Genomic DNA, 13,865 nt, shown 5'->3' with positions numbered 1-13,865 from the left:
TTCTCTTGTTGACCCTCAGCTGATTGGTTCCGTATGTTTTGAGCAGTGTGGCGAGGCCTAGTTTCGTCAGCGCAAACAGTCATCGTCCGGCACCTGGGAAAAATGGCGAACACGTCACTGTGCAAGCAAGCTGCACATAGAAAAAATTTAAAGTTCATGATCTGTCCATTCTTCTTTTGAATTTATATTTGGGCATTTTTCACCTTTATTAGATAGGAAGGTGGCAGGGAGACAGGAAACAACAGGGGAGAAAAGTGGGAACTGGACTGGGAAAGGGCCTATAGCCGGGACTTGAACGCGGGTTGTCGGTGATGCTACTGCACCAAATGTCAGAGCACTTCCCACAAGGCTACGCCTCTAACAGATCTATCCATTCTTAAGCAGAATTCCATTGCAGTTATTGCATTGCAACAGATGTAGATTTACTTTTTTTTTATCATACTTGAAAGTTGATTTTAGTATCAGTCAGATGATTTTTGGCACTACAAATGTTCTTGGTGACATGCTCGTCACACATATTGGTAGCCAGTGTTTGTTTTTGGAGAGAGTTGAAGAGTCAGATCCCCTGCTTGATCTTTGATTGGAGCGTTCTTCACACATCACGGCGTGTTTAAGGCCAGGGTAAGCTGAGCTTGCCTCAATTCAATAAGGCTCTGTGTAAGAGCACTTGCTGCCTTTTTCAGGGCAGTCACTCTATACCAGTGCAATGGGAATCCCAATGTTAACCGGCCTGTGTTCATCCTGCTCATTACCACTCTACACTTAACCTACACAGCCCACTGATATCCAATACATGTCCAGACTCAATGATTTACTAAATATTTCACTGAATTATTTACTACATAATAGTGTAAGTATATGTTTATGTAACAGTTCAATAATAGAACAGTGATTGAAGATGATAAATACAGTGGGCCTAAAAAGTATTTGGACACTTAACAAAACAAAATATAAAACGCAGTGGCATTTATTTTCAACAAAGAAAGCCCAAGCAGACTTTTCAAGCACAACATTTCACAAAAGACAGTATTTCAAAATTACTCATTCTTCATTAAAACTATGAAATAACACGAATTAATGTATGGGAATTTATTATGACCAAAAATGTTCCAACAAATCAGACCTATCTTATATTTTAGCTTCTTCAAAGTTGCCACCCTTTTCCTAGATTACAGCTTTGCACACCCAAGTCATTCTCTTGGCCATCTTGTCACCTGGGATGCTTTTTAAACAGTATTGAAGGAGTTCCCATATACTGCATGCTGGCCAGTTGTTGGCTGCTTTTCCTTCGTTATCCAGTCCAATGTACTCATTAAAATTATTTAGTTGTATTGTATTTTTTATGTATCATACATAGGCACAATGTATATTTGTCTACAAACCTAATTTGTAAATAAACATACACCTTTAGGTCACAAGGTTTTTAAAATCTATCCAAACTTTTAACTGATAATGTACATGAACATGCCACTTGTTATTGTAATGAATTGCTTTTGTGGTTACTCTTCTTAGGCACCTGTGTGAACTTAAGGGGAAATAACTCCAAATTACCATTGGCACCATTTGGTTCAAAGGAATATTTTGGGTTTAATACAAGTTAAGCTCCATCGACAGCATTTGTGATATAATGTTGATGATTACCACAAAGAATAATTTCAACTCATCCCTCCTTTTCTTTTAAAAAGCAACAATCAAGGTTACAGTGAGGCACTTATAATGGAAGTGAATGGGGCCAATTATTTGTGTTTAAAGGCAGAAATGTGAAGTTTATAATTTTATAAATGCACTGGCATAAATTCTTCTGTAAAAACTTCTATTTTTTTTTTCCTCCCCTTTTCTCCCCAATTTGGAATGCCCAATTCTCAATGCGCTCTAAGTCCTCATGGTGGCGTAGTGACTCGCTTTAATCCGGGTGGCGGAGGACGAATCTCAGTTGCCTCCGTGACTGAGACCGTCAATCCGCGCATCTTATAACGTGGCTTGTTGAGTGCGTTACTGCGGAGACATAGCACGTGCAGAGGCTTCACGCTGTTCTCCACGGCATCCACGCACAACTCACCACACGCCCCACAGAGAGCGAGAACCACATTATAGTGTCCACGAGGAGGTTACTCCATATGACTCTACCCTCCCTAGCAACCGGGCCAATTTGGTTGCTTAGGAGACCTGGCTTGAGTCACTCCGTACATGTAAAAACTTGTTGTTTAAATGTAAAAGTTATTTAAATTGTTGTTTGTACATTCGTTTTAAGGTTTATGGTGTTACGTTGTCATGGCAACAAAGTTTTAAAATGGGGTTAAACTACAAAAAAAAAAGGTTAGTAAGCGATTTTATCAAGCTAAAATCATGTTAACAACCATATTGTTTACATCTTGTGCCTATACTTTTGAAACAGAGTATTTTAACATTAACAAATTGGCCCCACTGACTTCCATTGTAAGTGCCTCACTGGAACACAGATGTATGCTTTTTTGTTTTTTCAAAGAAAAGGAGGGGCAAGTCTAAATTATTTTTGTGGTAATCAATATTATGCCACAAGTGCTGTCGATTGAGCTTAAGTTGTATTGAACCTGGAATATTCTTTTAAAAGTAAAGGCAAAAATGGTGATGTTAGAAGTTAGTTCTGAGAAAAGGCTGTAGCATCATTTGTTTGCAAATGCCACTTGGTTGGATATTTTGTTATATATTGCAGTGAATTTCATACATTTCATACATTTAGGCTAAAGTGTCCAAATACTTGCCACTGTGTATGTTTATGAAACAGACTTATTGCTAGAAACACTGTTGAGATTTGATTATTAAAATTGCACTGTATTTATTTCCTTCTCTTTCCTGCTGTCCCTCTCTCTTCCTCCTTTTCCAGAGGAGTTCATCGTTGCTGCCCAGAGGTTTGGCCAGGTGACCCCCATGGAAGTGGATATCCTGTTCCAACTGGCTGACCTGTCTGAGCCGAGAGGGTGAGTCACCTGCTGAGTCATCGTCTGAGAGCCTCTGCCCATCGCTCCGAGAGGAGAGGAGGGTTCGAAGCTCAGCCATAACATACTTCAGCACAGCCTCTCTAACCACTCACGCCTTCTAAAAACTGCGTCGCTTGACTCTTCTGTAATTATATGTGTACCTTTTCTGGTCTCTCTCTTCTGAGTCTTGTTCTGGCAATTGCATAGTCGATTTTACATGACATGTGTTCAGAGAGAGGTTGTGAACACGGTTAGGTTCGTTCCAACTTTTCTGCAGCATTAGATTGGAGTGGGTGCACATGTCTCTACACTCCTGTAACTGTTGCAAAGTTCTTACAAGAATGGTAATGATCTTGGAAGTTTATTTACAAAATGCCTGCTCTAAGCCATAGAGAAGTGTAATCATGCCTCGGTGGCTTCAAAACCAGGGACATCACATCAGCATTTCTGAAGAGTCAGATACTGTGGCCTCTGAACTGCCTCATGACTGCACAGGTTGGGGTCATAAAGTATGCTGCAATCGCTGATCAGTGATTGCTTTTTTGGACATTATTGCTTTGTAATGAGATACTGTAGTTTCCCTACTCACTTTGAGTCAAGATGTTGGAGGTTATTACTTTTGAGGGCATACTATGCCAGTCTACCTCAAACATCTTGTAGATGTTATGTTTTTAAAAGTAGACTTTGGAAAGGCACAGAATCTGTTTCAACTGATTTATTATGTTTGCCTGTGTTTTTGCTCTTTACAGACGTGTTGGTTCCGTTGACATTGAGAAGATTGCACCTCTGGAGGAGGGAGCCCTTCCTTACAACCTTGCTGAGATTCAAAGACAGGTAAGTTTACCTTCAGAATGCCTGATTGTAATCTTGTCTTGCTTTGAAGTCAGTGATCAGGTGATTCTGTCTTTAATCTATATCCTCATTGTTAGTGGTGCTTTCTTAGGCAAGCATCTTTATCACTTTATTATCTTTATTAAAAACCCAAATTTTAAAGGGATAGTTCACCCAAAAAATGAAAATTTTGTCATCATTTATTCACCCTCATGTTGTTCTGTCAATTGAGCTTAACTTTTATTGAACCTGGATTATTCCTTTAACTCAAAGGAGCGACCCAAGACGTATTTAGGATCCAGAATCGGGTCTTGGGGGTGGGCTCTTTTGACTTGGGCCAGGAACCTTGCAACTACCTTGCAACCACCTAATACACCCTAGCAATGCCCTAGCAATCTCACACAACACCCTAGGATTGTGGTGATGAGCTTCACAAGCACCACAAGCACCGGCAAGTCCCAATAATATATTCTAACATCCTTTGTATACTCCCATTTCCATTGTTTTGAATTATCATTGCAGAGATTAACTTCTGGGTTGATTTACAGCAGACACCTTGTAGACACTTTTACAAACAGGATTTGTATATGTATGCAAGCAAATTCTTAAGATCAGCACATAATTTCCAGCCCCTTTAGATTTTTCCGTCAGCTACTGCTGGGCTCTTGCTTTCGTTTTGACCAGAGCAATGAAAGAAGAGAATATCTGAATCTGTCATCAGAACACAGATCACACATATAACAAGCTGTAAATTAAATGCAAGCCCAGCAGTCGAGGAAAGTTATCACCTTCTGATGGTGAGATGAGGGGAAATAAAAACAGACAGAAAGGTTTGAAGAATCTACAGGGAAAAAAAAGAAAATGTGTCTGTGCTTAGATATTCCCTTTTTATTTTATCAGAAGTTCTGCCTCCAAACACATTGAGGGCTGAGTTATTCCTTCGTGTCGGGCCGTACAAAGCGGGGGCCCCGAACAGAGACGCCAGTCCTACCACAATGAGCCGCTTTGGGCTGTGGTCTGGCCTTATGGGCTGCTGGCCAGCCCTCCCTCACTGCCTCCCCCCAGCGCAGTTCACCCCACACCCTTAACCCCTCAGTGAGCCTGAGGGGTGGGGTGGGGGGGGCACAGTGGTGGTTCGGGCGGCTCCTGACAGGTGGTCTTGTTCCAGGTCTGAGGAGCAGTGAGACGGGTAGGCAGGGCGACTGTATCTCCGGCGGGGAATGCAGAATGGAACGCTTGGATGGTTCTGGCTAGCTAACGCTGCGTTCTTTTTCACTCTCTTAACTGTGTGGCTATAGCCATGGCTGGAGCACTGATTGAACCCACTTAATTGTGGTTTCTGCTTTTCTGACTAAAACTAAAAAAAACTCTGAAAGTTGCAGTTCTCATTTTTTTAGGGATGTGTGATGACACTAAATTAAATACTTTTCATCTGGTGTAAAATCCTGAATATTACTTGTTCCAGTAATGAAACTAACAGGAATCTGCGAACTTTAAAATGAACTTTTGTCTGTGAGTGTGTAATAGAAACAATTTTCAAAGAATCAACACAGTTGATGACACAAGGCTGCATCTTCTGCATTGCTTACAGTATATAGGTGCATTGCACTAAATACAACTACTGTTATTAAATATGGACCATTATTTTAGGCATTAAAAGGAAGAGTTTACCCAAAACATGACATCACTTAATCACCTTCATGTTGTTCCACACCTGTATGACTTTCTTTCCTTTGTGGAACACAAAAGAATACAGTGACCAGGGACTGTTAAGTTCCACCCAAAATGAGGAAAAAGCACCATAAAAGTAGTCCATACATTTTAGTCCAGGCCTTCAAAAGAATAGGTCACCCTAAAATGAAAATTCTCGCATCATTTACTAACCCTAAATGAGCAGTGAGTCTCAAACTCATATTACGTTTTTTTTTTTCCCAGCAGAACACAAACAGATATTTTGAAGAATGTATGAAGTGTTTTTTTCTATGCAAAGTCAATGGGGTCCTAAACTTTCAAGCTCCAAAAAGGACATATAGGCAGCATGAAGGTAGCCCATATTTTTTAGTATAGGCTTTAAGTCTCCTGAAGCCATACAAAAGCTTTGTGTGAGGAAAATGTAAGTCTTTATTCACTTAATCTTCCCCTCTAATGTAGCTCTCAAATTCCATTCACGTATGCTTATATTCAAACTTGGCATGACAAAATGCGTTGTACCAGGTTTGACTTTCATGACACTAAATGTCATATACCAGTATTCTCATGTTCCTTGTAACCAAACCCTATGCGCCACATATAAATATGCAGAAATGTGAATGAGAAAATCATAGGGGTTTGAAATGACATGAGGGTATGTAAAAAAAGGCAAAATTTTCATTTTAATATTGTAAATGGGAGAGCAGAAAGGTTGCCTTGAAAGTTTGATTCAAGTTTGTTTTCAAGTATTTTTCTAACATGTTGTCAGAATGAAATAATTAGTATATTGCATTGCATAAAACATACAAGAGGGCATGCTTCAAAAAATTTGGAAACGGTGTGGATTAAAACATCACTGATTAATTTAAATAGTTGAAAATCATTACAATGGCAGTTCTGATTCTCTCTATTTCACTGTAAGCAGCAGTCTGGTGGGGACGTGTCTCGCTCTGTTCTGATTCAGGTCGCAGAGTCTGCATACAGGTTCACCCTGGGGTCTGTGGCTGGAGGTGAGTCAGTCATGGATCATTATGCACCACCCCTTTACCTTAGCCTGCCACACCTCCACCAACCCCTCCTCCACACGAGACAGAGACAAAAAGAAAAACAAAGCCTGCCCTATTGGCTTCTTAGGGGGCTATCTCTCCCGTTTAAAGAGAAGAGAAGGTAATACACCATGGGAACCTCCTGGGTGGATTCTTTTGTACCTGTGCGTGATCAGAGGTGTGTGTGTGTCTGTGTGTGTGTACGTAAGGAGGTGGTGCTTGGCCCCATGTTTGGCTCCAGACTGGCTCTCTCGGAGGAGACAAGGTAATAAGGAGGTAGTGCAGGGCGACTCACTCTTTAATTAAGCCTGTCGGTGCTGTATCCCCTTTGTGTCCACCCCAAAGTTGTCAGATAAGAATTGACTGATGTGTTCTTCAGAAATATCTTGATGTTTTTTCCCTTCACTCTTTTTTTGTGGTTGTTTGATTTTTCCTTCACCGCAACCCCTTTTATCACTTTCTGGTGCACGTCTCCTTTAACAGCCTTGCTATTCCAGATCTCACTGTTACATTTGTTTCAAAACAATTCTTCTTTGACACCTTGACAGCCGTGGGCGCCACTGCCGTGTACCCCATCGACTTGGTGAAGACCCGCATGCAGAACCAGCGATCTACGGGTTCCTTCATAGACGAGCTTATGTACAAGAACAGCTTTGACTGCTTCAAGAAGGTGGTGCGCTATGAGGGCTTCTTTGGCCTCTACAGAGGTCAGTACCTGCTTGGCCAGGCCATAAGGGATGCACAGACAAAGAGCGTTTTCATAAAAGCCAGGGGCATGTCATCTTCCCTCTGACCTTACCTGCTTTGAAGAGATTAAGGCTGCCATTACTGCTTGAGGGGACAATGTGCAAAGCATGAAAGGGCACATACCAGCACAGAAACTTAACAATGAAGAGCATGAATGCTCTACAATGTCAATGACGCTCAGATAATGAGTATCTGCTCTGCTTTTAGAGTTTTTAAAGCATTCGGTGAGGTCACAAATTCAAATTGTGATTGCAAGGTGCATTTGGCATGTGACCTTTATTGAGAACACTAACTACTAGTATTTGTCAATCAAAGAGCTGACAAAAGAGAGGCTGAGATCTTCATCACCTGTGCAGAATTATTACGGGGATGGTACAAAATTTTAGTGCTCGTTTTAGATGGCCATATTAGTGCTTTATGACAGAGAGCACTACATTTGAATTGGGCCAAATAGTTTGCTGATAAGCAGTTTTAAAATACGGAGAAAGAAGAAAGAATGGCTTTTACTGACAAATATGTAAAAACCTTAATGACCAACAAAGAGTAATTTAGTAGAAAGTAGTTTAGAAAGAACATTTGTGTATACCAGTTGTTCTCAACGGGTTTTGCTTCAGGACCCAGATTTTCTTTGGGAATTAAGTGGCGACTCATCATAGTACTATAATTGCATATCGTCAAAAAAATAACAAAAAATGTATTTAAATTACTATGAACTGCATAGATCTAACAATATCTTTACATATTAACATGACGTGACTAAATAGGAAAATTAACATTTTAAAATATATAAATGTGTTTGCTTTCTAAATGTCTTTTGAATTTCGATGGTTTCATGCTCTCTGTAGCCAATTCACTGCACAGACAAACACGTTTATCGGTTTTACCGCAAAAATCATTGCGAAAGTGGGCAGAGCTGGAGAAGTCTAGTTAATCTAGTTAGAGAAACTTGGTTATACAGTAAAACGGTAGCCTCTAGAGGTTAAATAAAAACAATCACTGACTGACAAGATTCATCCATATTTTTATTTTCACTTCAATACAAATTTGGTTATTTTAATACGATTGTGTATTGTTTAAAAATAAGTAAATAATAATTGTATTTATAACCCCAGTGAGCAAGCCGAAGGCGACTGTGGCAAGGAACACAAAACTCCATAAGATGTTGGTTAATGGAGAAAAATAACCTTGGGAGAAAACAGGCTCACTGTGGGGGCCAGTTCCACTCTGGCTAACATCATGAATATAATGCCAATATTACGTATGTATAGTGCAAGTCATGGTTTAAAATGATTAATCTAAGTAAGTGTTAAGGGTCAGTGTTTAAAACAAAGATTTTGTAAGAAGTGTAAGATTAATGACTAATGTCTTTGAAGTTCATCCTGGATTAATTGCAGAAGTTTACATAGATGCAATGTCCTTGTTAGTTGGCTGATGAAGGGTTTTGTTGGCAATTAAATGATAGTCTATGTATTCCATTTCAAGAGTGTAGTCCATCATTAGACCGAGGTGATGTAGGCAGAGATCAGTTAGGTGCATCGCAGTTCAACCTGGCTGGTAATTTCGGTGAGGTCTATCCTAAATCCAAGGTTCAGGCAATGGCATATGAAGTATTCCATGTCTTATGGTTGGAGATGGCATCAGTTCATCCTCTGAAGTCCATCGTAATAGACTGAAGTGATGTTTGGCTGGCAGCGGCTACTATTAGTCATCATCACACAGCGACACGTAGCAGTGGAGTCCAACACCAAGCAGGAACGGAGCTGAATCTGGCCGGTTCTGGTGACCTCAGGATAGGAGTCCCGAGGTTGAGACAGGGAAACAAATAAAATGATATCTGCATGGATGCCATACAATTTATTCAAGTATATAGTTCATTTCATTTATTATTTGCATTTACCAGTGTATTTTGCATTTAATTTTTCCCTGCTGTCAATGAACAGAACAGACCTGCTACCCATTGTTGGGTCATGACCCACCAGTTGAGAACCACTGATGTAAACTATACTATGACCTCAGCTAGTGACTTCTGTGTTGTGTTAGTTCATTGGCTGGGTATTCCATTCAATCACATTTTCAAGTTCATGCACTCTTCTTTATTAACATGTTATATTTCAGCTTTTCAACAGAACCCCACATGCAGGGCAACAGTACACATATCTAGTATTATTTGAGACAGAACTAAGCTCAGATGAAGTCACACTGACTGTTTATTGACTTCCCGGCAAATCCAAACAAGTAAAAACAAAGAAATTGGTAAAGACAACAGTCGATGATGTCACCATCCTGGCAACCTCAAAGAAGCATGCAAGAACAATAACTGTTTACCGGAGATGTGATGGATGATTACGTTTGAAAAATTAACAGCGTTTTCAAATTCTTTTGCTTTTATATAAACACAAATCTTCTCTGTAGGCGATGCATGCAGGAAATGTTTGTATTCATCTTGCTGTGTGGCCTATTTGAACTGGTACACCCACATTACTATGCTTGTTTGTTACTGCTGGGGGTGGGTCATCACTTTTAAATCAGATTATTTAGTTTATTTTTATCTAAGCTAGAAATCTGTTGTAATTGAGGGCTGGGTAAACTTTGGTTAGGCCTGTTTTTAAAGGGAAAAATAGTTTGTTGCATTGTTAAGTTTCCAATATTTAAACTCTCCACATCAATAGCGTTCATTAGTGTGTGGATGATAGGGAATTGGAAGCAGTTCTGCTGAATTTTATGTTGAGGAAATTTCTCCTGCCTGCTACAGTAGTCGTCCTTCCCTCACCACCCTGTTTTTTCTAATCAACTTGTTTTCTAATTATAGGCCTCGTACCGCAGCTTCTGGGCGTGGCTCCTGAGAAAGCTATAAAGCTTACAGTAAGTGCTCTGCCTTTACCACATCAGCGTGGCCTATTTAAACCAAAGCCCTTAACTCCTCAGGAATACACCCCTCTGTTTGTCTCTCGCCTTTAGAAAAATCCCCTTTGAAAGCTATGTACATTGCATTGGACATCAGTAGGCCCATATGCAGTCTATTTCACCTTTTTGATTGTGGTGGAAAATCTGTGGAATGGATTACATTTTTTTAAATTGTGTTAAACAGAGCTGAGAGTACTAAACTTTGGGGTGAAATCACTAAACAGCTGCACCATTTTAACATATATTTTTTTAATTCACTAGGCGTCCTTCGTCAGTGTTTTCTATGCGCCTCATTTACAAAATTCAGCACTCTTTGTTTTACGCAATTAACGTTGCACTAGTACTGCCTGTGGAAAGCAGGTGGTAAACAGAATTTTATTTAATGGATGTTTGTGTGCATTTTCTATTGATCATGGCAGCAGTAATTAATCAAATGATTATGAAATGATGGAAAAGAGCATTATAATCGGGTATATATCCAGACAGACGGTGTAGATGTGCAAACTTTCTACATTTTAATGAGCTGATTCAGGTGCCTGGATCGCAGTGGTGGAGCGATGCTGTACAGTCCCAGTAAAGAATGCCAGATTGCGGTAGTCTGTTGCATCCTCCATAAACTTAGAACTGGCCACCAAATGGGGAATTGTGTCACGCGAATTGTGTTTAACACATTTTGGGCATATTTACGCTGTTACCTGATTTGTATAATTCATTGAATCAGTTGATAAAACAACGCAGACAATACATGCAAGTGCCGCAATCAGCAGGCGCAATTCATTCTTAGTAAATTTCCCTCTACAGTGATAGCAGAAAACATTGCCAAATTAACCAAAATATTTGATAAACAAACATACTAGGGGCTTAGGCAGTGTAAAATGTGTAAATAATGGATGTTCGAATTCTGTGAAAATATGCTGGGCTTTCTGTGCAAGATTATGTGCAGGCCTAGACACTGTGTTCAGTTTAAGCTAAAATGGGTTGTACAAGCTTATGTTTTTCTTTTCACAGGTGAACGACTTTGTGAGAGGAAAGACTATGCAAAATGACGGCACTGTTCCTCTAGCTTCTGAAATCCTGGCTGGCGGATGTGTGAGTACCGCTTTCCGCTTTGATACATGAATGTATAATCCATACATCACACAGTAACAGTGTCTTTGGAAATCCCGACAAAAGATGCTTAGTTTTGAATGTCAGTGGGCTTGGAGGTGTAAGCCTGGCCCTGAGGGAACACTTCTCTCCCTTTGTTAGGTGACTTAAAAAGACACTTCAGATCCATCAGTGTTTAAAAACACGTATAAAACACTTCTCCTCTGTCATCTCGCCTGTAAATCATAGTCTTCGGCCCCACGGCTGTGAGTTCTCAACCTGCCCCTCACAAGCATGCAAAGACAACCACTTACCCTTTTATTAGAAGCTTAAATGTAAGATTGACATTATTAACACATCGTTTCCATATGCTGTAGTTTATTCTAGACTGAACTGAAGTGTGAAATTGAATTATGTTCTTATGTTCAATATTTTATTTAGAGACCTCAGTAATGTATGTTAAAGAAATGCTAGTAATTTCATAATTAAACTATTATTTTCCTGTGACCTAATCAAATCCCAGTAAACAGATATTATAAAAGGTTAAAATAAAAGGATTAAAGGATAAAGCTTAATCTTTTAATAATAAAGTAGTCATTAATATTTTTTTAGAAATGTGACTATCCATTTTAGTATCGCTGTTTCTAATTGGGGTCAGTCTGTTTGGCCTTTTAAGGTTTTTAAAACCCCAAAACAGAACATAAGGCTGGGAACACATGTTTTGTATGAAAGAGCAGCAGACAACCCCTGTACCTGCAAGCTGTGTAGTTTTTGATTGGTGAGCTGTCAAACCCTGACCTGTCTGAGCCCAGGACCCTGAGAACTGCTCCACAAAAGAGCCTTTTTCTTGTGACAGCTATCACTAAAACGCTTCTACATGCTCCTCATTTCTACACGCGTAGGTTTCCATTTACAAGTGTCACAAACACTCTGATGATTGCAAGTCTCGATTATACCGACATGAGTGCATTTATCCCACAAGATCTGCAAGCTGATAGTTGGCCCACTAATGAAAAGAGATGGCCACGGAAACATCGGCTAGGTTGCAGATGAAGTCAGCTCAGAATGGCAGCTTGTGAAGAGATGTGTTTTTCCTCGTCTGATTTCTCTGACAGCTCCTTTCATCCCGGCCGAATCCCCGGTGTTTGGTCTGGCAGGATCCGCTGTCTTTCTCACGCCTGCACACGCGCCACTCACTCAAAGCTATGTTTATTGACACTGCAGCTGTGGCAAATCAAATCTATTTATTTGATTTGAGAAGGAAAAGACTAGACTGCTGATTTGTGCACCATGAGTGTTAGTATCTGAGGGAAGAGGGTGTGAGGAGAGCAGTGTTGAGGAGTAACTAACTAAGAGTAGTAGCAACACTAGTAAGTTAAAGGAATAGTTTACCCAAAAAAGAAAATTCTGTTGCCATTTACTCACCCTCATGTTGCTCTAAACCCACGTGGCTTTCTTTCTTCCATGGAACACAAAAGGAGTGTATAGTGACTGAGGCTAACATTCTGCCTTACATCATCTTTTGTGTTCCACTAAAGAAAGAAAGTAAATCATACAGGTTTGGAACAGCTTGGTGGGAGTGAAAGATGACAGACTTTTCATTTTTGGGTAAACTATCCCTTTTAATGATTTTTCAGTATTGTGACAGTAGCTCAGCTGTTTTAAAAATAGTGTAGCTTCTCCAGTAACAAACTGGTTTCCAGTTTCCAATGAATAATGAAGGCTACAAAGTGCTACATCAATGCTTTTGTTGTGTTGTATTGTGCGTGCAGTTAACTGAGCAAATTAAGGCAGTAATTAAACATTTTCTCCTAGAATGTTTCTCTATCTTTCATGTAGCATTGAAAATTCAATATGATTTATTGGTTTGAACGGTTTGATTTAGTGAATCAGTTCGTTCATACTGTAAATTTCAATTAAGTGGTTCATAAAAAAAAAAAAAAGATTCATACAGCCAATTATACAGGTCATCACAAAATTTTTCACAAAAGGCCCAGCGCATAATTTTACTTGTCGTTTTTTATTGTAAAATAGATTTAGTTAAATACTGTTGTTTTTGTCTTGTGTTTTTTAATTTCATTAGTTTTGTGTTCAAGTTTTAAACCATAGTAGAGATCCTGATTGTTTTTTTGTGTCAGAAAAATGCACCCCCAAAAAGAAGATTCTAAACATTTCTAAATTTCTAATAATAGGCCTATCTAAACATATTACAGCCTAAAAAAGCTTTAATGTAGTTTGTTACTTTTTGTTAGTATTTTGTAGTGTAGAAAGATACTTTTTGTTAGCATTTTGTAGCATGGTTAGTTACTTTTTGTTATCATTTTGTAATGTAATTAGATAATTTTTGGAAGCATTTTGTAGTGTAATTAGCACATTTTTGCTAGCATTTTGTAATGTAGTTAGCTACTTTTTGTTAGCATTTTGTAGTGTAGTTAGCTCATTTTTGGAACATTTTGTAGTGTAGGTAGCTCATTTTTGGAAGCATTTTGTAGTGTAGGTAGCTCATTTTTGGAAGGTCATTTTTGGAAGCTTTTTTTAGCGTAGGTAGCTCATTTTTGTTAGCATTTTGTAGTGTAGTTAACTAACTTTTAGTAGCATTTTGTAG

At 39.2% G+C, this 13,865-nt stretch overlaps 1 protein-coding gene across 1 annotated transcript in view; it reads left to right on the top strand.

The window, feature by feature from the left end:
• Window positions 1–13,865, top strand: part of LOC127425278 (electrogenic aspartate/glutamate antiporter SLC25A13, mitochondrial-like) — a 54,520-nt gene that overhangs the window by 22,093 nt on the left and 18,562 nt on the right. The window contains exons 8-13 of the mRNA XM_051671041.1: window positions 2,864–2,957; window positions 3,707–3,791; window positions 6,403–6,487; window positions 7,072–7,230; window positions 10,080–10,132; window positions 11,183–11,263. Coding sequence (XP_051527001.1) covers window positions 2,864–2,957; window positions 3,707–3,791; window positions 6,403–6,487; window positions 7,072–7,230; window positions 10,080–10,132; window positions 11,183–11,263 — 557 coding nt within the window. The remainder of the gene's footprint in view (window positions 1–2,863; window positions 2,958–3,706; window positions 3,792–6,402; window positions 6,488–7,071; window positions 7,231–10,079; window positions 10,133–11,182; window positions 11,264–13,865) is intronic.

Source organism: Myxocyprinus asiaticus, chromosome 34 (genome assembly GCF_019703515.2).
Source record: "Myxocyprinus asiaticus isolate MX2 ecotype Aquarium Trade chromosome 34, UBuf_Myxa_2, whole genome shotgun sequence".
NCBI lineage: Eukaryota > Metazoa > Chordata > Actinopteri > Cypriniformes > Catostomidae > Myxocyprinus > Myxocyprinus asiaticus.
Note: the sequence above shows the minus strand (reverse complement) of the source record. Positions and strands in the feature narration are given on the sequence as shown.